The 20,910-nt window shown below is 38.0% G+C and overlaps 2 protein-coding genes and 1 long non-coding RNA gene across 4 annotated transcripts; 1 reads left to right on the forward strand and 2 right to left on the reverse strand.

The window, feature by feature from the left end:
• Positions 1-177: 177 nt before the first annotated feature.
• On the reverse strand, positions 178-6,073 carry LOC145470077 (uncharacterized). Of its 2 annotated transcripts, none has more exons than XR_014042427.1 (3): positions 5,368-6,073; positions 3,785-3,869; positions 178-1,995 (listed from the first exon to the last, which is right to left on the reverse strand). It is a non-coding gene; the product is annotated as an uncharacterized LOC145470077 (long non-coding RNA). The 2 variants fall into 2 exon arrangements; XR_014042428.1 differs by having other exon boundaries at positions 4,836-6,073.
• A 6,564-nt stretch (positions 6,074-12,637) lies between these two features.
• On the reverse strand, positions 12,638-16,040 carry LOC145469355 (protein transport protein Sec61 subunit beta-like). The gene is made up of 4 exons (XM_081453046.1): positions 15,975-16,040; positions 15,778-15,872; positions 13,709-13,807; positions 12,638-12,907 (listed from the first exon to the last, which is right to left on the reverse strand). The coding sequence occupies exons 1-4, from the start codon at positions 15,975-15,977 to the stop codon at positions 12,820-12,822; spliced, it is 285 nt and encodes a 94-aa protein (XP_081309172.1). The 5' UTR covers positions 15,978-16,040; the 3' UTR covers positions 12,638-12,819.
• A 79-nt stretch (positions 16,041-16,119) lies between these two features.
• Positions 16,120-20,910, forward strand: LOC145469350 (adenylyl cyclase-associated protein 2-like). The gene is made up of 9 exons (XM_081453035.1): positions 16,120-16,599; positions 16,727-16,928; positions 17,040-17,071; positions 17,187-17,255; positions 17,345-17,422; positions 18,241-18,294; positions 19,686-19,775; positions 20,258-20,340; positions 20,496-20,910. Exons 1-9 carry the CDS (start codon positions 16,534-16,536, stop codon positions 20,599-20,601), a joined length of 780 nt encoding a protein of 259 aa, XP_081309161.1. The 5' UTR covers positions 16,120-16,533; the 3' UTR covers positions 20,602-20,910.

Consider the following 20,910-nt stretch of genomic DNA (forward strand, 5'->3'; position numbering starts at 1 on the left):
AAAACATGTTTGTTTTCCTTTTTCTTTTCTAACGTTTAAATTTCAGGACGTCCAAAAGAAGTACATAAGCATTTTCTTTAGTAAGCTTTGCACAAAACAGAGTAAAATATTTTCAAAAACTTTTCAAAAGGAGATATAAATTTTCAACGAGTTTATAAAATATACTAACCGGCCGAAGAAATTTTGCGTTAGTTTAGGAATAAACATCTTTGCTACCAGATATTGATTATTTTGTGGTGTTTACACTTTGACTGTTGCACGGGAAAAAAGAACGGAGCCAACGGTCGCGTCGGAAGAGAAAATTAACTTATTTCGAAACCTTATTGGGTTATAAACCATCGAAATTGGGCAATTTGGCGGCGGAAAATGATCGGATTTTGATTGATGAGTGTTCTTGCTCCTGTGCAACTGATCCAAAGTGTACCATCTTTATTATCGTCTGACAGAGAAAGATATGAAATGGCAAGCCACAAACAGTTGAAGATCAAACTCGATTGGATAATAAATAAAACTCAGTTACTTGAAACGGTATTTCACGGTTACACTGCGAGATTTGAAAATCCATTTCGGAATTAAAATTTTTACTTTTTCGCCGATTTGATCCATTTGCCATTTCATCTTTTTCATGTCTCGAGGAACTCTTGCATTACCTCGCACAAAAACCATCGCGAAGTTCGTTGAAAAAGAAATTTGAGGACTGTTTGGCAAAAGTTTATTTTGAGACGGAAAAAAATATCTTGAAATATCAAAATTGCTTTTAATGCGAGGTGGTGAAGTAGTTTTTGACGGGAGTTTCTGTCAACTGTTGCCTTTGAGAATTTTTTTTGCGATCAAAACTTTTGAAGTGTAACCTCATTAAATTTTTCTGAAAAATGTTGTAAGGGGAAACGCTGTGCAAATTTTTTCAAATTTTCCCGCCAAAAGTCTTAGTTTTTAAATGCGAACTTTTTCCTTCGCCCATTTTAATTTAATTTAACTGATTTTCAATTAATTAATTATTATTGCAAAACAATAAACGAAATGAAAACAGCAAGTGGTGGTTTTTATTGTGGACATTATTTTAGCATTAAAAAATATCAGACAATAAAAATACAACAACAAATAGAAGTCAATTACACACGCGTCTTCAATATAACTTTTATTGGCTTTTAAATAATTCAATTTAACTTCATTACAAACAATTTGAATAAGTAAACAACATAAAAAAAATGCGCTTTTAAAAGGGCCTGGTAACTAGTCAAAATGTAGGCTATCTCTTTTACTATTTTTTGACTATGTAGGGTTGCCGAAGAGAAAAAAAATTCTGCGCTTTTAAACAGAGTCTAGCCAGGAATCAAACATAAACTGTGACTTTTGATGACAAAAATCCTACATAGTGCAAGATTTTTTTCCACCAAAAGAGTCGGTACATGTTTAACTCTAAATTAGACACCATTTAAAATTGCAGACTTTTTTTTCTAAGGACAATTTTTCGATTTTTTTTTTTCTTGGCCCTTTTAAAAGCGCAACCTTTTCATAAATCAATGCGTCTTCGAAAACTACAAAGATTTCAGCAAATTTGTGAAATAGATACTAGACAATTAGACAGAAATTTCAATGTGTTTAATAACGAGACTTCTGGGCTGAAAATTCGGGTTGCAAAACAAATCCAGGTAATGCTGATATTCTACCTTAATTTTAAAGCTACAAACTTGAAATACAATTCACGGATTCCTCGAAAACTAGCAGGATACGAGACAATTCGAAAGATACTAGACAATTTGACAGATATTCTATTGTCTTCTTTTGACTCTTAGGCTGGTGTTGTGAAATCACTAATACGAGCTCCGCCCTAACAATCTTTCGCGAGAAACCCAATCGAGATAAACCTTGTCTTGTAAATCTACCTTACTTTTAAAACGTGATCCACTGAAGAAACATCTAAATAAAGTTCTTTACTTTCTTTTGCTTCTTTCTCCATGTTAATGTCACTGCACGCGCACTGGAGATGGCAGCCTGAAAAAAAGATACATATAACAATTAACAATGGGTATACTGAAACTCAAAGAACAAATTATACATACAGTGTACTACATTGTATACTCGACTAAATTAAGTTTACAAATCAATTCTCTCATCTGGAATGCGGTTGTCGTTTGGTTATATCATTGATCACCATACAAATGCACTGAGTTTACATACTGACATCATAAACAACTTGTAACGCAGACAAGCAGCAACACGAAATAAATAACACTGGCTAAAATGTAGCGCTCTAAAATTAACCTTCATTTATAGCAACGTTTGCAGGCCAAAAGCTCACCGGCAAAATAGCGCACTAAACATTTCACGGCAAAAATGTTCGCGACAAAACTGGCAATATTTAAGCATTATTTGCATTTTCTTCCTGAAGATGAGTTTATGCGTGATTAAATAGTCGCCAATCTTTAAATAACTCGTGAAATTTTTGAAAATAAAAAGCTCCCGGGTAGCTTTATATTCTTACAGTATTAAAGTAAACAAACAAAATTTGAAAATTTTACACAAGCGAATATAAAATTCAAACTGTTGTTTAAATGTAATAATTTTGCAAACATCAAAAACCATTTTCTAAGAGGTACGTGCTAGAAGAATAACAATAAATTTTACAGTAATTTACAGGACTGGTAATTATGGTTTTCTCTTGTTCACCTTCGATCTCACAACCCAACAGCTACCGCGCTAGTTTTGACAAGAGGGCTTTTATGAAACTATTACTGAAAACGAGTTTCACTTTGACAGCCATTTCAGAAACATTTCCCAGTGGTATCTGAAATCCCAGAGGGAAATTCGCACAGCGGTGGAAATCCGAAAATGTCATGTCAAAAAATAAAAAAAATATCTCCCAAATTTGAACGCAGTTATGAAGCATTTCTCTCCCACTATTAAAGTTCTGGCACATGATGAAACAAGGAATTCACTTCACGTGCACTTTCAGGATGCATGAAATACTCTCATTTGGCACTTTTAGTTTGCTCTACTTGGCAATGGTGGTTCTAGCTTTTAAGTCTACGGATAAAATCCCTATGTTTGTCCACTCGAATTGAATCTATGCAGTATACATGTTTATTTACTTTTCAAAGCAAAATAAAACGAGGTACATTTTTTTTTACTTTGGCACTCTTGAAATGATAAAGTACCTGAATGATGATCTTTTTCAACAAGAGCTTCGCGTCTACATTTCTGGGCTGCCTGGTTTTCTTTGCCGCAAATTTCTTTTAAAGGTTTGTTCTGAGAATTAATTTCGTGACATATCAAGACAATATCCTTCAGTTCATAACGTTACTTGACACTGCTTAGTCCTTATTCAGAGTCCTTAGTCAAGAGACAAACTCTCCTTACAGGTTTTCAGTTATCTAGAAAATTCCTTTTTGAGATTACTCTCTATATCCTCTTTACTGTTTCTTCATGATTATGCTTCAGACTGCTGGGAGAAATTTTGACCTGATCAGTCATGAGGCCAATTGGCTAAGGAAACATTGATACATCAACTGGAAAGCAACTGGTCTTTGATCCAATTAGGCCCCTTGTCTCACAATTTGAATATTCAACAACAAGAGTACCTCGGGCATTGTATTCTTCAATAAGGAATGTTTCTGTATTGCCTTACCTAGGGTATACCAAGGGTTTCTTGAAAGATCTGAACAGTGAAACAATAATATCTCTGCTCGTTTAAATTCTTTGCCTGCATTGTGTGCAATTATTCCTAGTGCATGCACCATCAAGTGATTAAAATCTCTTCTTTTAAAAGAAAATTGTGACTCACCTAATAAGGAATCCAATGCCTCAATTTGATTCTTTTTCCTCTTGAGTCTCAGCACAGCTTTTATTGTTTCTTCACTGTTTTGTATCTAGTAAAAATAAAGAAATGTTTTAACCTTTATGACATTCGTCATCTCTTAAATTCAAAACCTGTGCAATTAAAAATAAACCATCACATTTTTTCCATTTCAACCCTACAGAGGCAAGTTTTGACAATGAAGATAAAGTCTTCATCAGGCCAAGCAATCCAAACTACCACACCTTATCCCAGTTCCTGTCGCATCAATTGACAAGATGTCTTTCTACTCCCTGTTCCACCACCCTTCCCCCCCTCCTCTTAAATGGAATGCCAGTCTGTTGCAGGGTTAGCCCCAGTATGGAATTTGCCCAGTATCCGTTTGTATATCTGGGTGGAGGGAGGGAGGCACCGTGGCAAGAATGTCATGTACAAGAACACAATGAAGTCCCGTGAGGGGGAGGGGGGGTACTCGCATTATACATGACATGGGGGTTTGGGGTAGCTTCATATTGCAACCCCCAAAAAATACACGAGCCTAAAAAAAAATACCTAGCATCAAAATTTCCTACCCAAAATAAAATAAATACCGAAATAAATAAATCTATTTATTCAGTATAAAACAGACTCTTCTAATGCACGATTTTTCATCAATAAGCTAATGAAATTGGTATGTCCGTTACACAAAATTTTGAAAGAATAATTATCTGATCCACTGATTGCAACAGAAGTTTCACTCGGAGATGTGTAAACCCAAAAAAATATACGTATTTTTTAAGACCTAAAAAATAAGTGACAGATATCTTGACTCAAAAAAATACAGAGGGTGTAAATTTTCAACCCAAAAAAGTATGCTGGACCCCCCCCCCCCCTCCCCCAATCACCACGTACACTGCAAGTAACCCTACCCCTGTGGATGAAGTGCAATAGCTGAACTGTGAAATAATAACGTCTCTCTTTGTTTTGATTTTCTACCTTCATTGTGTGCCATTATTCTTAGCACATGTAAAAACCTCTCCAACGAAACACAAAGACTCACCTGGTATGGAATCTATTGCCTCAGTATGAATCTTTCTCCATAAAAGTCTTAGCACACAGCTTTCTGGTTTCTGTCTAGTAAGAAATGGGAACTGTTTTAACCTTTATGACAGCCTTGATGTCTTATGTTTAACAAACTACACAATTAAAAATAAGTCATCAGAGTTTTACCGTTTTAACCGTACTAGGATGAGACTATGAAGATAAGGCAAGTCTGCATCAGGCCAAGTGATCTAACCCACCAGAGCTTAACCCAGTCTCAGCTTGTCTCTGTCACATTAAGTGATGTTGAGTATTTCCACTCCCTCGTGGATGGGATGCAAGTTTGACTGTTTCACAGAACTAGACAATTAAAACACGATCATCAGATTTTTTAAGAGTTTCAACCCTACAGGGGCAAGGTTTGACAATGATGGAATGGGAGGGGATGCAAGTCTGTTGGAAGGTTAGCACCCAGTATTAAATTTACCTAGTACCAAGTCTGATTTCTCCACAGTAGTAGGTATAAATGTTAAGTATAAAGAATCACTTACCATGTAACTTAACAATGAAGCCCCACACCCGACTCTCTTCCCAGGCAGAGTGCCAACATTTTTCCTGTTGGGAAATAAAACAGAGTATTTGTAAACCTTGTTTTTCAGGTTAGGTGGGTATATCTGAAAAGAAATATTTTTCTAATGTTAAGCACACTGGACTGTAGATCAAGAGGCAAGTACAAAGATTTCAGAAAAGATTTTTGAAGACAAGGTGGAGAAAAGTCACTGCTGAATGATGTCAACTCATATTTTCCCAGGCGAATGAATATTTTTATTTATGAAGGTATTGCTTGCCCTACAACACGTTGCAATTTCGATACAAAAAATTCTCACTAGAGTTTGGATTCAAAATCTCCAGAGAGGCAATCAAATGGGATGTTCCTATTTTGGATTTGCCCTCCTGTGTGTGTTAACGGCAAAATGAATCCACTACCTAAACATGCCAGACTTGTCACGAAGCCAGAAAAATATCCTACAGTGTTAAGAAACTTTAACTGTAAACTTGCAGCATGGCAGAGACAAAGGATAATATGCACTCGGAATTCCACAAAATAATACTCGTCATCAATGGTACCCACAGGCATTGCAGTTGTTTAAGGAATTCTTGTACACCTTACCCCTGAGCTGAGGCATAGTGAGCCAACATAGCAACAGTTTCTTGAAAAACAGTAACACTTTTATCTGATTAAAATTCTCTACCTGCTCTGTGCACTGTCATGCCTAGTACATTAGACCAAACACAGAGAAATTGTGACTCACCTTATATGGAATCCAATGTTTCAAATGTGATTTTCTTCTCCTCTTAAGTCTTAACACATACCTTCATTGTTGCTTCACTGTTTTGTATCTAGTAAGAAAAAGGAAATGTTTTAACCATTATGACAGCCTTAATCTCTTAACTTTTACAAACTACACAATAAAAAATAAGTCATCAGATTTTTTTTTTTTAAATTTCAACTCTAATAGGAGAGAGGTTTGACAATGGAGGTAAGGTAGAATCTGTGTCAAGCCAAGTGATCCAGAACACTGCGGTATTTTCCTCTCCCGCACCCCATAGATGGGACGCTAGTCTGTTGCAGGGTTAACCCTGAGCATTGAATTCACTGAGTAGCAATAAATGTTTTACACTTCAGTGGTGAGTGGCACTGTGAGAGTTAAGTGTCTTGTCCAAGAACAAACAAAAGACTGCTTGATGTGCAGTCCAGTGCACCAACCATTGGACCACTGAGTCTCTTCAATACGCCCTTTACAGGATCCGGTCACATGGTACTGAATTAATTACGCTGGGACTCAAGTTACACAGTGGGTCTTCCAAAACAAAGGAAAGTTGGGCTTGACTGGTACAAGTTCCTTTGTTTTGGAAGTCCCACTGTTTAACTTGTGTCCCAGCGTAATTAATTCCGTACCATGTGACCGGATCCTGCAAAGAGCCTACTTCCACGATAACAAATTATAACTAAATAGCATGTTGCTAAATGGTTAAAGAAGAACTGATACATATGGTGGAAAGAAATTGGCCCATCCTCCCGCAACTGAACTTTCATCAAGAACGGTACCCTGGGCATGGCTAGGTTATCTTGTCACATACATGTAACAATTGAAAAGATCCTTGAAATAGCTCAACAACATTGAAACAACCACCTCCCTGTTCATTTCACTTTTGCCAACGTTTTGTGTTAATATTCCTACATGTAGCACAGTTAGCAAAAGTAATTAGGTTAATAACCACTCCAACCAAACACAGCAAAATCACTACTCACCTAGTATAGGGGATCTAATGTCTCAAAGTGAATTTCTTTCCATATAAGTAGTCTTGGCACATACATGAAGACTTTATTGTTGCTTCTCTTTTTTTTCTGGCAAGAAATAGGAAAGGTTTAAGTGACAGAAAAACTTCAAATATGAAACAAGAGGCTGCAGTCTTGTGATGAATGGTAGAACAACAGGACGGGACAAATGCAGATACTAACAACTACCCAAAAGGTTCCCCTATCAACTTGCTTTACCAGTATTCTTGTCTACTGAATGCAGGATGTGTATGCTGGGGAGATAAAGGCTTATATAGCAGTAATGCAACCAGAATTTGCCTGTCATACAAACTGCTACAGTAACAGGACTGTCAATTAAGGGTCACTGTAGCCAGCCAAAATGGCCGCCTACTGGCCAATCTTCACTCCACTATTTTTGCCCCACTTCACCATATATTGTGATAAGAAACTTTAAATAATGAAGGATCCTGCAACAATAAGACATCCATTAATAAATTCTTATATTCAACTTGGAAACTGACGTAAACCAGTTATTGGGATCGTATATCAAACCACTACAGCAGTCATAACAGAGTAAGTTTCACACACTTGGAATTTAAATTAATCCATGCTTTTAACTCCTTGTTTTTCTCATCTTGCAGACTTAAGGGTGCGTTTCTTCAAAAACTCCAAGATTGGATTCTTAAATCCAAAAGAATCCAAAAAAGGATTTTGCGTTTCTTTACTAACCAGATCAATCCAAGATCTCTCCCATCATGGTGTGTCAAAGGACCCGAAGAATCCACTCTGGGAGTAGATTCTTCGTTTCCTTTGACGGGAGTGGATTCTTTGGTTCCTTTGACACACCATGATCCAAGAGATCTTGGAGTGATCTGGTTAGTAAAGAAACAATTTCCGTCTGAATCCCGATTTTTGACAGTTAATAATATCCAGTAGTGTTTTATGATAGTCATCTATCAACGTTGTCGAGGCTGAGTTGCAAAAATTTAACCTTGCCGATTCATTTCTTTTTTTTTTTTTTAATGGCAATTCCTGGTTTCCTTTTAGTCTGGATAAAATCTTCTACCAACTGGTCAGTTTCATGAAAAATGATACCCTATTCAAGACCCAAATGCTCTGATTTGTATACCCTAAGCTAGAGTAACCTGCATGAAAACCATACCCTTCACAGCAGCACATACCTATATAGCCCATATATGGCAGTACCCCCCCCCCCCCCCCCCACTTTGGGAAAATTTACTTGCCCAGGGCTAGTTTTTTGTGGAAACCAGTTGCCCTCCCTGCTGAAAACGTTAATGAAAGCCGTGCAATTTAGCTTCCAACTGAGTCCAAAAATATCCACAGCTATTTGCTCTTGGACACTATTTGCTATGAAGACCTAGTAGCTTACAGCAATTTTCAACTGGGTGTGGCAAAACCAATGTTACCTTGCCAATAAGACTACTCGCCCAGTCTGAAACCGTAGTTAAACCAAAACTCAAACCAAAGTAATTGCCCGATTACGATTGACACCAAACTGAAAACCGCTCTATATAAGCTTACTGTCTGTACATGGTATCTCATGAAGTGTTTTGTTCAATGTTCCCATGTGCACAAATTCACCCTCTAAAACGCTTCCTTCCACTTGCATTAACTTCTTTAAGTTACTCTTAAATTTGAAGGAATACATCTTACTCTTGATAATGAAAGAACAAAAGCCAAAGAAGAGCAAATAAAAATAGAAAAACGCCAAAATGTCTTACCTTTCGAATTCTAAACAGAATACCCGCCATATTTTCAAAGATATCATGCTCCGGGACACGTGATCATAGATTGTGCTTTTAGTGTATGATGGGATACTCAACCTTTTTAGGCGCGTCCACACTCGCTGGAGGATTTTATTTCTCCGGTCAGGCCTACCGTCCACGCTAATCCTTCACGAAAACGGAGCTTTTCAAAACCGGTCTGCAAGCCGGAGGAATTTGAAAATCCCGTTTTTTGCGTTTTAGCGTGGACGGACATTATTTTGAAAGCGGAGAGTTTCGGAAACGATAACGTCACAATCATGTGATTTCCCCGGACCGTGCGTTCCTCAAGCACAAATCCAAAATGACCGGCAATTGTGGCGATTCCAAATTTCTCCGGCATAGTCTGGACGGGACCTAGGACTTCAAGCCTCCGTTCAAGATTGGCAGCTTAGTTTATCTTCAATCAACGGAATAGTTTACCTACAAAAATGGTCGGAACTGGATCTAAATGTATTGCGAAATTCCAGTGCAAGGCTTTTCAGTTGGTTAAATTGTTAAATTCTATACTGAGGAGATCTTTCTCCAGCCCGAATGAGGTGATCTTCGTGCTTTTAGGGGTAAAATTCGTGACATATCGTGGCTCGATACCACTCAGAGGTGGGCGTCTTGGTATGTAAGTCTAAAATAACCATATGTTGTCGAATATGGACATGCTGCGGGTTGATAGCCCCGTAACAAATCATTTCTTTAAAAATTATACTAATTAACCACTAGTAACTGAATATTTGCTGGAAATAAAATACATTATCAGTTCCAGGGTCTTCCAGCAAATACTCAGTTATGTACAAGGTGTATTTTGATGTCAAAGCAATTCTTCTTACAAAGAGTGTCTGATTGACAAGACTGACAATATGAATAAAAAATCAACTTGAGTGACATCAGTTTTAAAAACTTTGTATCTTTGTTGCCAGAGATTTATACGAAGACCTTTTCTCAGTTATGTACATAGTGTAGTTTAATGTCATCCTGTTACAGCAATTCTTCATGTAAAAATGCCTCATTGACAAGTACAATAGGCATTAAAAAATCAACTTGGAGGTTGGGGTTTAAAAATAAGGAAGCAAACAAAATAAGGAGCTGTTTGTTATAAAACGGGATGAATTTTTTTGTTTGATTTAATGTTTTATGTATTTTTATATACATTGTAATTTTTTTTTCATACTCGGTCAGTTTTTGTCTAGAAACAATCGGGAGAGCTATTGCTCAGTTCATCCTCGAAAGTTTCTTGCTCGCTTGGAGGGAATGCAAAATTGCAGTTAAGTTGTTGTGGGTTTACTCTATGTCCAACAAATCGGATTCTTTTTCCGTGGATTCTCGAGGGAAGCCTGGATTTGAACATTTCTTTTAATTGCTTGACGATTCGTCGAATCGTCACAACACAGCAGTAAGCAATGTAAATGAAGACAGCCGCCACGCCTCCAAACATCAGTATTGGGACTGCAACAGTGAGGAACGGCACCAGTGATATCACAAGTACTCCTTCGAATACTGTTAGCGCTGTAAAGAAGATGACCACAAAGGAGCCAAATACGAACGATAAGAAGACGATTATAGGGAGGAAGCCAAAGCCGAAGACGACAGCCAGGAAGATTGCGATCACGGGATGTGAGTGACTAAACTCCTTGGCTTGTGTGTATCTGCTCAAGGCTGGACAATTCTTCAGGCTGTCCAAGCAGTGGGCTTGATAGATCTGCAGGCTCTCCCAGTGGTCAGTCAGCCACTGTAGAAGGAACTTGTCAATATCCATGAAGAGAAAGAAAACTTAGGAAGAGAAAGAAATTCACAGTTATAATGGTATTATTAACCACGTTCGGAAAATATGGAAACTGTGGTAACATTCCTAAAGCATTGACCAGTAGGAGAGGAGCAGTTTTTTCACTTGAAAACAGGACAAAAAGGAGCAACTGTGTAAGACAAAATGGAGGCTTTTTGTTCTTCTTTCTTTCATGTGCCGACTCATCGGGTGCACGGAGCGATTTTCGTGTTCCCACCTTACCATGAAGGGTTATAAACGTTCCCTCTAACAAATCAAGAGACTCCTAAATTGGAACTGATTTGCATTCGCAGTTTAAGCGTTTGGTCAGATTCCATCTTACCTTACAATTAGTTTTAGTTAGTTTATTGTAATCATATAGTAGATTAACTTAGTAATAGTTCTAGTTAGCAATTAATTAAATAATTAATTTTATTGTAAATCTAGGAATTGTAATCTAAACATTTTAATGCTAATTTTAAATTTTTAGCAAAGTTAAATTTAAATACACGACCCCACAAGCTTTTAGCTTTAATTGTTATCGTGTTTAAATAAAGTTTATCTATCTATCTATCTACCTGACAGTGTGTATGATCCCACGCTTAGAAAACTCTCTTCTCTTTGTTATAAAGCTAACTATAAAGGACTACTCCAAAAAGTGACTTTGCTGGATAACCCGCGAACTAAGCCGAGAGAAATGATTTGATTACGATATTATGATTCATGACGCACAGTTAATAATTACGCACCTTTTGGTCACACGTAACACCACGCACGCGCACGCGCAGCGTTTTGATTTTGGTCGAGCTGCGATCCTGTTTCTAGGTAACCTAGGATCAAGCTTTCCTTTACCACTTTGAAATAAAGTAACAAACGAGGGTAACGTGTTCACACGAGGAAAAACCAAGGGTAGAAGAGGGCAAATGGAGTGCGACTTTCGTACAGCATTGTATTTCACCAGGAGCATATCACCTCGAGGTGGTATGCTTCTGATTTGACCCAATCAACGACGCGCGTTTTTCCGCCCTTGGCGATGTAGACTTGCCCCAAGCACCAGAAGCACCAGGAGCATATCCCCTCGAGGTGATATGCTTCTGATTTCACCCAATCAACGACGCGCGTTTTTCCGCCCTTGGCGATGTGGACTTGCCCCAAGTCTACCTCATGAGTTTCGGGGTGTAATAACTAAGCGAGCCAAGGGAGCTACGAGGTTTTAGGCGGCTAAGCGGCTGTGTGATTGTGAAAGTCGCGAAGCGGGTAATGAATAAACAAGACGAAGGATTTTTCTGAAAGTATATTGTATGTCGAAAGTGTGACGTGATTGGCTATTTCCACGCGTGCTTTTAATTAAAGCAGACCGCCCACACGAATCGATTATCGCTTAAGACCGTGTTTGACCTCATTTCTAATCACCTCAAATGTCGTCAAAAATATTCCGCAACGTGTCGTAGTTTCCACTCTCCTCTCGGTGTTTGGAAATGTGGTCAAACACGGTCTTTCGTGTTTGATATATTACTTCAAAAGAGATTTGCAGAAACATGGGTACAAGTTTGAATAATCCTTTTGGTTCCAATTTGAAACTGATGATTCATTCATTTGGTAGATTACAACTGTGAAATTTGCCAAAAGCGAATGATTGCACGCGAGTACGTACAAACAGAACAATATTTTTACCTCCCAAACGAATCATGACATGATCTGAATTAGGTGAAAATGAGAATGTAAACACATTATCTGCATCTGCCTGTTATGTTAATAAAACCCACAAGTGCTTGACCAGTTAAATGAAAGCTGTTGAGTAATACTTTCACGAGGCCACATTTCTATATTTCGTACCCTGTGAAACAGAGAGTTCCTTCTGTTTCTGCTCTGCTCATGTGGCGACAATTTTCAATCAGTTTTGGATTTTGATCATTTCAGTAAAACTGAGTTCATTGCGATAGCTTAGTAACCAAGGTGACTGAATAAATTTTTATACTTTAATAAGGTTTCTAGAAGCAGTTAGTTAACAATAATTATTATATTTTGTGAAAAATAGCAAACATAGTTTGTATCACAGTCTGTTTTAGCAGTATTTGGACATAAGGGTCTTGCAATGTCCAAGAATGGAATTTACAAGCCATATTGAATTGTTTCTTGTTTATCCTCGCGTGTATTTTCCCCATATGTGAAGCATGAAGACCGAAGCAATGAACAACAAACTCATCACCAACACAGGTACTGGACCCCTATAAAGTACACAAAAAGTAAGATGTTAGAGCTGTGAAGTGACAGTAATGTGTGTACATGAACATGTGTATGTACATTCCAGAAGTGGATCCAATCCTCCGTAGGAAAAAAGATGGCGGCTGTACATTTTACCACAATACCATGCGAGCTTAATACAGCCTGTAAAGTACATTTTTAAAGGTATCCGTTTTCGTCTCAACCAAAATGAGGCAAAATATTTTCAACCACACTAGCATTTTCGTTTGCTTTTACCTGTCCACACTAATTGGTTTTCATTCAAAAGCACATACTTTTTGATGCGTTTTCACCTATCACCCAAACTAAGATGCCCCAAAACACTGATGGAAATGACAGCATATGACGCTTTTTTCTGAATCATTTTCAAAAGCCTCCATTTTCATATAACCACACTAGAAACTGAAAGTTTTAAAAACTATGCATTTTCAAAAAGCTCCACTTTTGAAACCGTTTTCAGAAGCCTCCGTTTTCATCAGTGTTGTTGGTCATTTTAGTATGGATGATAGGCAATGATAGGCGAAAATGCATCAAAAAGTATACGTTTTCAAACAAAAATGCATTAGTGTGGTTGGGGCCTTACTCACATGTTTTCCCAATGCTTAGCATGACCTGCAATTAAATGTATCTGCTTTAAGCTTTGATTGGTTCAATGGATTGTTTGGGTCCTTTATGATCGGCCAGAGTGACTGCTTTAGTTTTGGTTTTATAATACGTAATTGAAAACCCCTCAAGTAAGACCACCCTAAGAAAACGTTGTTATGCCATAAGGAGGATGAACTTACACTTTGAGTCCTGGTGAATCTTCAGTGTAAAATCTCCACATTCCACTGCTACTGGCTGCTGTGCGAGATCTTGCTGCTGGTGTAGTGCTGCCACCTTTCCTGTTGATCAACAAAGGAATTCTCATTACCAATTGGTATAAATTCATTTTAATGTTGGTTTTGACAGTTCATTGGTACATCAAGACAGTTATCCACTGCTGACTAATTACAGTATTCTCATTACCTGTTTGTTTTAAAATGCATTTTATTGAAACGAGAATACATTATTAGATGTTGATCACAAATTAGAACTAAGCATAAAGTGGCATTTCCACACATTTCTGTCCTTTGTAAAGGGCTACAATGGAGAATGCTTAAAGACGAACCAAAGTGGATGCGAAGAGAACATCAAAACCTTATGTGCCTTATGGCATGGAGAGATATATAGGTGTAGGTGTGGGCAGATAAAAAGGTTATGCCCGTGCTTAGCACAAATAGACCCTTTTAGCTTGGGCAGTTTGTTGCCCCATTTCAGATCATGTGATGATACTCTTGAGAATTCTTGCTTTAAAATGTTCAAATAGTAGCGTGTATATGAATAAATAATATTTAGATGAATAAAAGAACAATTTTCTAGAGAATATCACATGGTCTGTAATTCAAAACAAATCGCCCAGACTAAAAACATCTATTGACCACCAGCACCAGAGCTAAAGCTGGTTTCTGTAGCTTGCTCGCGAAGTAGGAGTTTTGTGACTCCTTTACAAGGGAGGCTAGTTCACTTGCAAATATCCCTCAGTAATTGGTCAGATTTCCCTAACAGTTTTACTCCTCCGAGAAGAGAGACAGTTAGACAATAATGAGTCCAGTATCTGAAGTCTAGCACACTAGGTAATAGATCACTAAAATGTGTCACAGCTTTACATTAGTCTTCCAAAACCCAAGATAGCTAAAGATCATGTGAGCTTAATTCCAAAGATTGGCAAAGCTTCACCAAAGATTCTGAAGATTTACCAATGACCACCAGATGACAATGAAAGATTACAACAAATGTTTGCATAAGAGAACATCAGTCTACACAAAGAATTAAAACCTAGTTGTTCTTTACTACACAGTAAATGTGAAATAAACAAATCATGGCATGTTGAAAGCCTATACATTTTATTTCGTCTTTTAATATCATTTGCTCACTACACTGAAGGCTTGGCTTGCTTGCAACATGGCATTAAAAGTGCATGACGAAGAGCAGTGTCAAGATCTTGTCATATAATAATCAGTATTTATTACATGTTAAGAGTGGATATCAAAGTGACCATGATTTGAATAAAATCTATACAATCAGCAAAGGACTATTGTATCATTTCCCCAGAAATGATAAACTGTTACTTCACTGGTTGAATAGACATACAAGAATCCTCACTCACTCAGTCTTGCTTGTTTGCGATATGGTATTAAGAACTTGTAAATATGAATAACATGAGGCTCTTTGTCTGTGATAATCGAAATTTATTTCTCTAAAATTGCCTGGAGTCCAGTCTAGTTAATTATACTATTGATTGAATCTTTCATTTCAAAATTCCTACGAGTTATTTTCAATCAAGTTTTTTTGGTGGGTTAAGAGAAATTGTCATCAATTGTAATGAATAAATACCCTAATGACGACCACAACAATGTCACTTAAAGGCAGTCAGTTCTTCAGTTAATACTGTAATAAAGTTCATTACAGTTGCCCAGATCCTGTGTATAAACATTGAACTGAAAAAGTTGACCTGAAAAACACCTTGGAAATGGTTCATTTCCGATATACAGCGACGTTTAAAATTATTTTTCTTCTGGAGTGACAAAATCAGCACCAGCTATGGTTTTGCTCGAAAATAAATTTCCCAATTTGGACCGGTACAAAAATTGCCTTTTTTCGCAACTCACAAGTTCGAAGAATCACGCAAATATGAAGTCAGCAAACTTGAAAAATAAAATACAAATTCAAGAAATGGAACCACAAAGAGCAAGAAAACAAGGTTGACTTTATATTTTTCTATGTGTAATGACTACGTAGATCTGAGAAGATTTACGAAATGATCACTCTTTACCTTTGCTTCACTTGTGAACCGCCAGACGAACGAGGGGTAACAGATTTTGAGCCCGATCTACCGGCTCCGACGCTCGTGGAAGAAGCTGATTGAACCTGTAGTTGAACAAGAGAAATACATTAAGAAAATGCCTTAAATTTATAGATTTATCGTGAAGAAAGCCGTGATTTTCTTCAGTTGTAATTCAACGTTCTCACCATTGTGATGACTCGTCTTTTAGCACACAAAGAGGAAGAAGAACCGTGACGTCAGGGGTCTCCCATCTGTCATTGCGATACGAGTGCTGGTGGGGATTCGGTACCAGGCTTCCGATTAGACTTCGTACTGTTGGTTCCAGTGTTTCAAAAAAAAAAAACATATTGAAGATGTTATACTGCACGTACCTCGGTCCACGGATTGAAGTACTTTAAAAAGGATTAAATCTAAAATATGCGCCAGTTAAAAACATAGGCCAATATTTAGTTTTTGGCTGTAGTGTGCCATCAGTTTACACTATAACGAGGTATCAAATTTCATGTTTAACTTCTTTTTTATTCTTTTCTTCTAATTTTCATTTGTTTGCTCAAGACTACATTAGCTCGTTTCTGAAACCTATCTATTGCAAAGATTCTGCAGGGGTTGACAAGAAATTTCGCCACCCGTTCATCAGAAGGGTTGCAAATTCATCTCTTCGCACTTTTCATATAACCGTATAAAACCAATTTCAACCAGGCGGAGTGTTTCAGCTAAATTATTTATCAAGGTTGAGCTATCTGAATGATCATGGCCACGAGGTGTAAAGACAAACCTGGACGGATGTTTGTATCGACATGTGAAATCCAAGTAAGTTTTATCGAGACAAGGAGTTTTATATCGCGGTCTGCGCGCGCAAGCTCCTATTGGCTAGAATACAACAAGACAGTTGTCCCTACCGTGACTTCTTTCATTTATCACCTGTTTTCAACTGCAGCTCAAAATGCCAGCTAATCAAGCAACTCTAGGCCGACTGGAAGCCGTATTGGCTCGTTTGGAAGTCGTAGCGGCTAAACTGGGCGTCGAGGGATCTTTCAAGAAGGGTAGCTCCCAAAGCGCGTCAGATATCAAGGCCTTGGTCGAGCGCCTAGAAGCTGCCGCGGACAAACTCGAACAACAATCTGTTTCAGGCGGTGAAGGTATAGATATTTTTTGTCTTCGGAGGTTTCTTTAATTTTATTCGAAAACAAAAAAATATAACCAAGAAGAGGAAGCGTATTATAACAATTTTTAATTGCTTCTTCGCACAGGATCAGGGAAGATCGTTGAATACTATGACGAGGTGAGAAGTGCTTCCGACGAGTTGTGCGTTCAGCGTCTGTTTATAATAACCAACTTCACGGATAAATTATAATTAAAAATTAAATTTCTCTCATTTTTTTAACAATGTCTTGTAGTTTCTGAAAGGAAAGCTCCAATCCTTTTTCAAGTTATCGGATGAATTGGGAGGCGATGTGAAAACCCAGGTATGAAGATTTAACTTGCGTGACTTGATCTGTCTAAAATATTTTCATGATGTTTATTTCACTTACTTCGCTGTTTATTTCACTTTCAGGCTGATTTGGTAAAGAAAGCCTTTCAAGCACTGAGAGTATTTCTCGTGAATGCTTCAAATACAAAATTACCGTCTAAAGTAAGAGAATTTTATGATAAGTCAGAGTAAAAATCATTAGCCAGGAGACATGCGAGGTATTTAAATTAGGGTGTCAATAGTGTGGTAATGTTTTCTTCCAGTTTGTGATTGGCCAGTTTTTCTGGTCACGATAACATCGTATTAAACAACGTCACGATGTGATGCAAACGAGGCGAGCGTATGTGAAAGCCGGAGCAAGAAAAAAGAATGAACTGGAAATGAAAAAAGGAGGTCCTGATCCTTGGTTTCTTTCGCGCGCAGTCGTCGTTTTAGTGTCTTCATGTGACGTAGCCGTTCGTGGGGGAGGAAAGCCCAAAGAGCTTCTACGTAGGACCGTATAGTCTGCAGAACAGGCAAATTAGCGGGGCATAGAGCGAAACGCGATACACGAGCAAAGACCGCGAGCACGAGCGCGAAGCGCGAGACGAAAGAAATCCATTTTCTTTCGTCTCGCGCTTCGTGCTCGGGGTCGCGCTCCGCGCTCGTGTCTCATGTTTCGTTCTCTGCCTCGCCAATCCGCCTGTTCTGCAGGCTAAGGAGCGTAACGCTACCTACATACGTTTATGTGGGGGCTAGTAGGTGGGGCGTTGCGTGACTACGCTACTCGGCGGTGTCAAAAAAAGAGAAATTTTAGAGTTGAAGTGAATTAAATTGAAATTATCACCAGCAAGAAAACAAAATAATGTAATAACGCGTTGGCTGTTTTTTTTCTTTAAGAGACAATATTTTCTATAAGATGAATTCAAAGCCGACATGCAGATATACAAATATAGTTTTTTGTTCAACTAAGTTTACAACTTGTTCCTTTTTTTTTCCAGAATGAGCTAGTATCAATGATACAACCCATTGCTCAGCTGAGAGAAGAAATAGAGGTAGTAAGCGTTTATTACTTGTAACTGTCTGTTGGCCAGATGGGGTAGTTTAAATCTTCCACTTTTTATCAGTTCTCGTACCCAGACGCCTTCACGCTCGGTCAAGGTCTGTGAAAACTTGATGCCAGCGACCAACCGCTGATCATTAACGAGCAGAAGACTCTAAGGGTGACATTGAAGTGGTTTAAAGAAGTAGTTTTGCTATTAAATTAGCTGAATCGTCCTCATTTCTTTCGGGCACGAAATGAAAATTGAGTTGTACTAATGTAGTCCCGGAGCGCTACGGAGTCAAACTCGGTTCTGTTTTTATACATTGAACTCACTATCTCTTTTCTGATTGGCCAAAAGCGCACAGTGAATTTTCGAAATCGGGGCCTGTGAGTCATCTAGCTGCTGATTATACAATAATCATGTCAAGGACACTCAAGGTCACGGGTAATCATGTCATTTATGACCGCAGTGCATGATTTCTAAGAGTAATCATGTCAAGTTCGCGCGTTTTGTGTTGCTTGCCGTCAGTGAAGAAGCAAAAACATGACTTCCATGTCTTGTTTTCGTTCAATGTGTAATAAAACAATCATTGGATGAGGTTTTTGTCATATCCAGAATAATCAAAGTCTCGGTAAGGGCTATCAGCCTCAGCCTCCGGCTTCAGCTGATAACCCTTAGTTCGACCTTGATTATTCTGGATATCACAAAAACTTCATCTAATAATTGTTTATAAACAGAACATACTTCCAAATGCAATGAAACTGAAATATGCCATTGATAAATCTAAGATAGAGCTTTAGGTTTTAACGGAATATTTTTGACAAAAATGAAGCACTTCCCTTCCTCCCAGCTTCCGACTAAATCGTTGAGCACAGTTCAGACAACGAAACAGTGCTCGGCAGTAGTCGGAAGCTGGGAGGAGCCACCGAACATTTGATTGACGGTAGAGAAAAACGCATTTGTCGGTTGAGCTTTGAATTTTAGAGTCCGCATGTTATTGAAAGGCGAAGTAACGCTAATCCAGGATTAAAAGTTAAACAAGTATCAATTTTTCTTGTATAAAAATTTTTATCACTGCTTACTTGCTAATTTTTTTATTTTGTTTTTTTTTATTATTATTATTTTGTTTTGTTTTTTTTGTACTTTGAGATTATTCAAACTCAAAACAGAAGAGAAGGCAATAAAAACAAAAAACCTCACCGAAAAGCTGCAAAACTGAAAACAAAATTCTCGCTGATCCTGTGTTGGCTTAATCGGGCTTTGAACAGCCCGTATACGCTTTGATGGTTGTTTGACTACCAGACTTGGGAACAGCTAAGTCAGGCCCCTTTTATATCGTAGTTATGTCGAACGAGGACAAATAGAGTGCGTCATCTGATGAGCTCTATTTCTTATTGTAGGCTTTCCGTGACCATAACCGTGCAAGCAAACAGTTTAATCATTTGTCCGCAGTCAGTGAAGGCATGGAGGCACTTTTATGGGTCGGGGCGGTAAGTTTTGTTCTCTCCTTCAGTTTTGTTCAACGATTTTCTTTCACCTAAACTTCTGGTTACAGACAGATGATCGAATTTCTAGGGCGAGTGGACTGTTAAAGGTGTTCAGGTAGTTAAAAATTGCGGAGCAACGAAAAGAATCACTAGGATCAGAATTGCGCTTCTCGACTCGTTAGGTAAACGTGTGGACCGGCACACTGAACGAAAGCCGACTCCATATCGGCACGATTAAAAATGTGGTAAATAGTGTACATGAGTTATAAGTCATCGGCTCCAGCAAAGTCTAGCTTGTGCATAATTGTAAAAGGTAAAAGAAAACTTTTGTGAAGATTAGATCACTGGAGTCAAAGGCTCTCTTGATGGAGTCGAACCATTTCAGCTCGTAATTCGGTCCCATCGTCACCAATATTTGCTTCCTTTGCGATATCTATACTGCACTCGAGAAGGTGAAATAATAAATATTATTTCTTCTTTTGCAGCCCGGGAAACCTGACATCTTCGTGAGGGACAGGAAAGATGGCTCTGTTTTCTACACGAATCGGGTTCTCAAGGACTTCAAAGGGCAAGTTATTCCAGTTCAGATAATCCCAACTTGTGTCATTTATAACTAGACGGTGGTAGTTTCCTTTCTTCCTCTTTTTATTTTATTTTCTTCTTTTTCTTTAACTTAGTCGTGTAATAATGATTTTTATTCTTTGATTCTTTTGTTTGTTACAGGGATACACAGCACAGTGAATGGGCTCACACCTTCATCGGAGCTTTGATTGAATTACAACAGTATTGCAAAGAGTTTCACCCAATGGGAGTCTCGTGGGCGTCATAATCATCAAAATTATCATAATTTTATCATAATTATCTAGGATGTGAGCAGTTTCACTGTATACTATCACAAGTCATGCAGTATTATCTTGGCGAGGTAGTGGGGAAGAGGAAGGTCAAAACTACAGCTAACCTGTTAAACTGGCTTTGTGGAGTAAAAATATTTGTACTCACTTTGTAGGTTATTTCAGCACCGAGTACAGTTGAATAATAAAATGGTAGTGGACAACGAAACGGTAAACGTTATAGGGGTAGCATACAACTTCGTTAGTTTAACAGTATTTAGGTTTCGCTGTTTTTTTTTTTTTGTTGT

Source organism: Orbicella franksi, chromosome 15 (assembly GCF_964199315.1).
Source record: "Orbicella franksi chromosome 15, jaOrbFran1.1, whole genome shotgun sequence".
In the NCBI taxonomy this organism is placed as follows: Eukaryota; Metazoa; Cnidaria; class Anthozoa; order Scleractinia; family Merulinidae; genus Orbicella; species Orbicella franksi.

What these genes read in the sequence shown, in the direction of transcription:
- LOC145469355 (XM_081453046.1), bottom strand. An exon ending in GGTTCACAAGTGAAGCAAAG is followed by an intron (nt 13,808 to 15,777) that starts GTAAAGAGTGAT and finishes GTTGATCAACAG; the next exon opens with GAAAGGTGGCAGCACTACAC. An exon ending in GATTCACCAGGACTCAAAGT is followed by an intron (nt 12,908 to 13,708) that starts GTAAGTTCATCC and finishes TGTACTTTATAG; the next exon opens with GGGTCCAGTACCTGTGTTGG.
- LOC145469350 (XM_081453035.1), top strand. Translation starts at nt 16,534, where the DNA reads ATGATCATGGCCACGAGGTGTAAAGACAAACCTGGACGGATGTTTGTA. An exon ending in GAGGCGATGTGAAAACCCAG is followed by an intron (nt 17,256 to 17,344) that starts GTATGAAGATTT and finishes TTTCACTTTCAG; the next exon opens with GCTGATTTGGTAAAGAAAGC. An exon ending in AGCTGAGAGAAGAAATAGAG is followed by an intron (nt 18,295 to 19,685) that starts GTAGTAAGCGTT and finishes TTCTTATTGTAG; the next exon opens with GCTTTCCGTGACCATAACCG.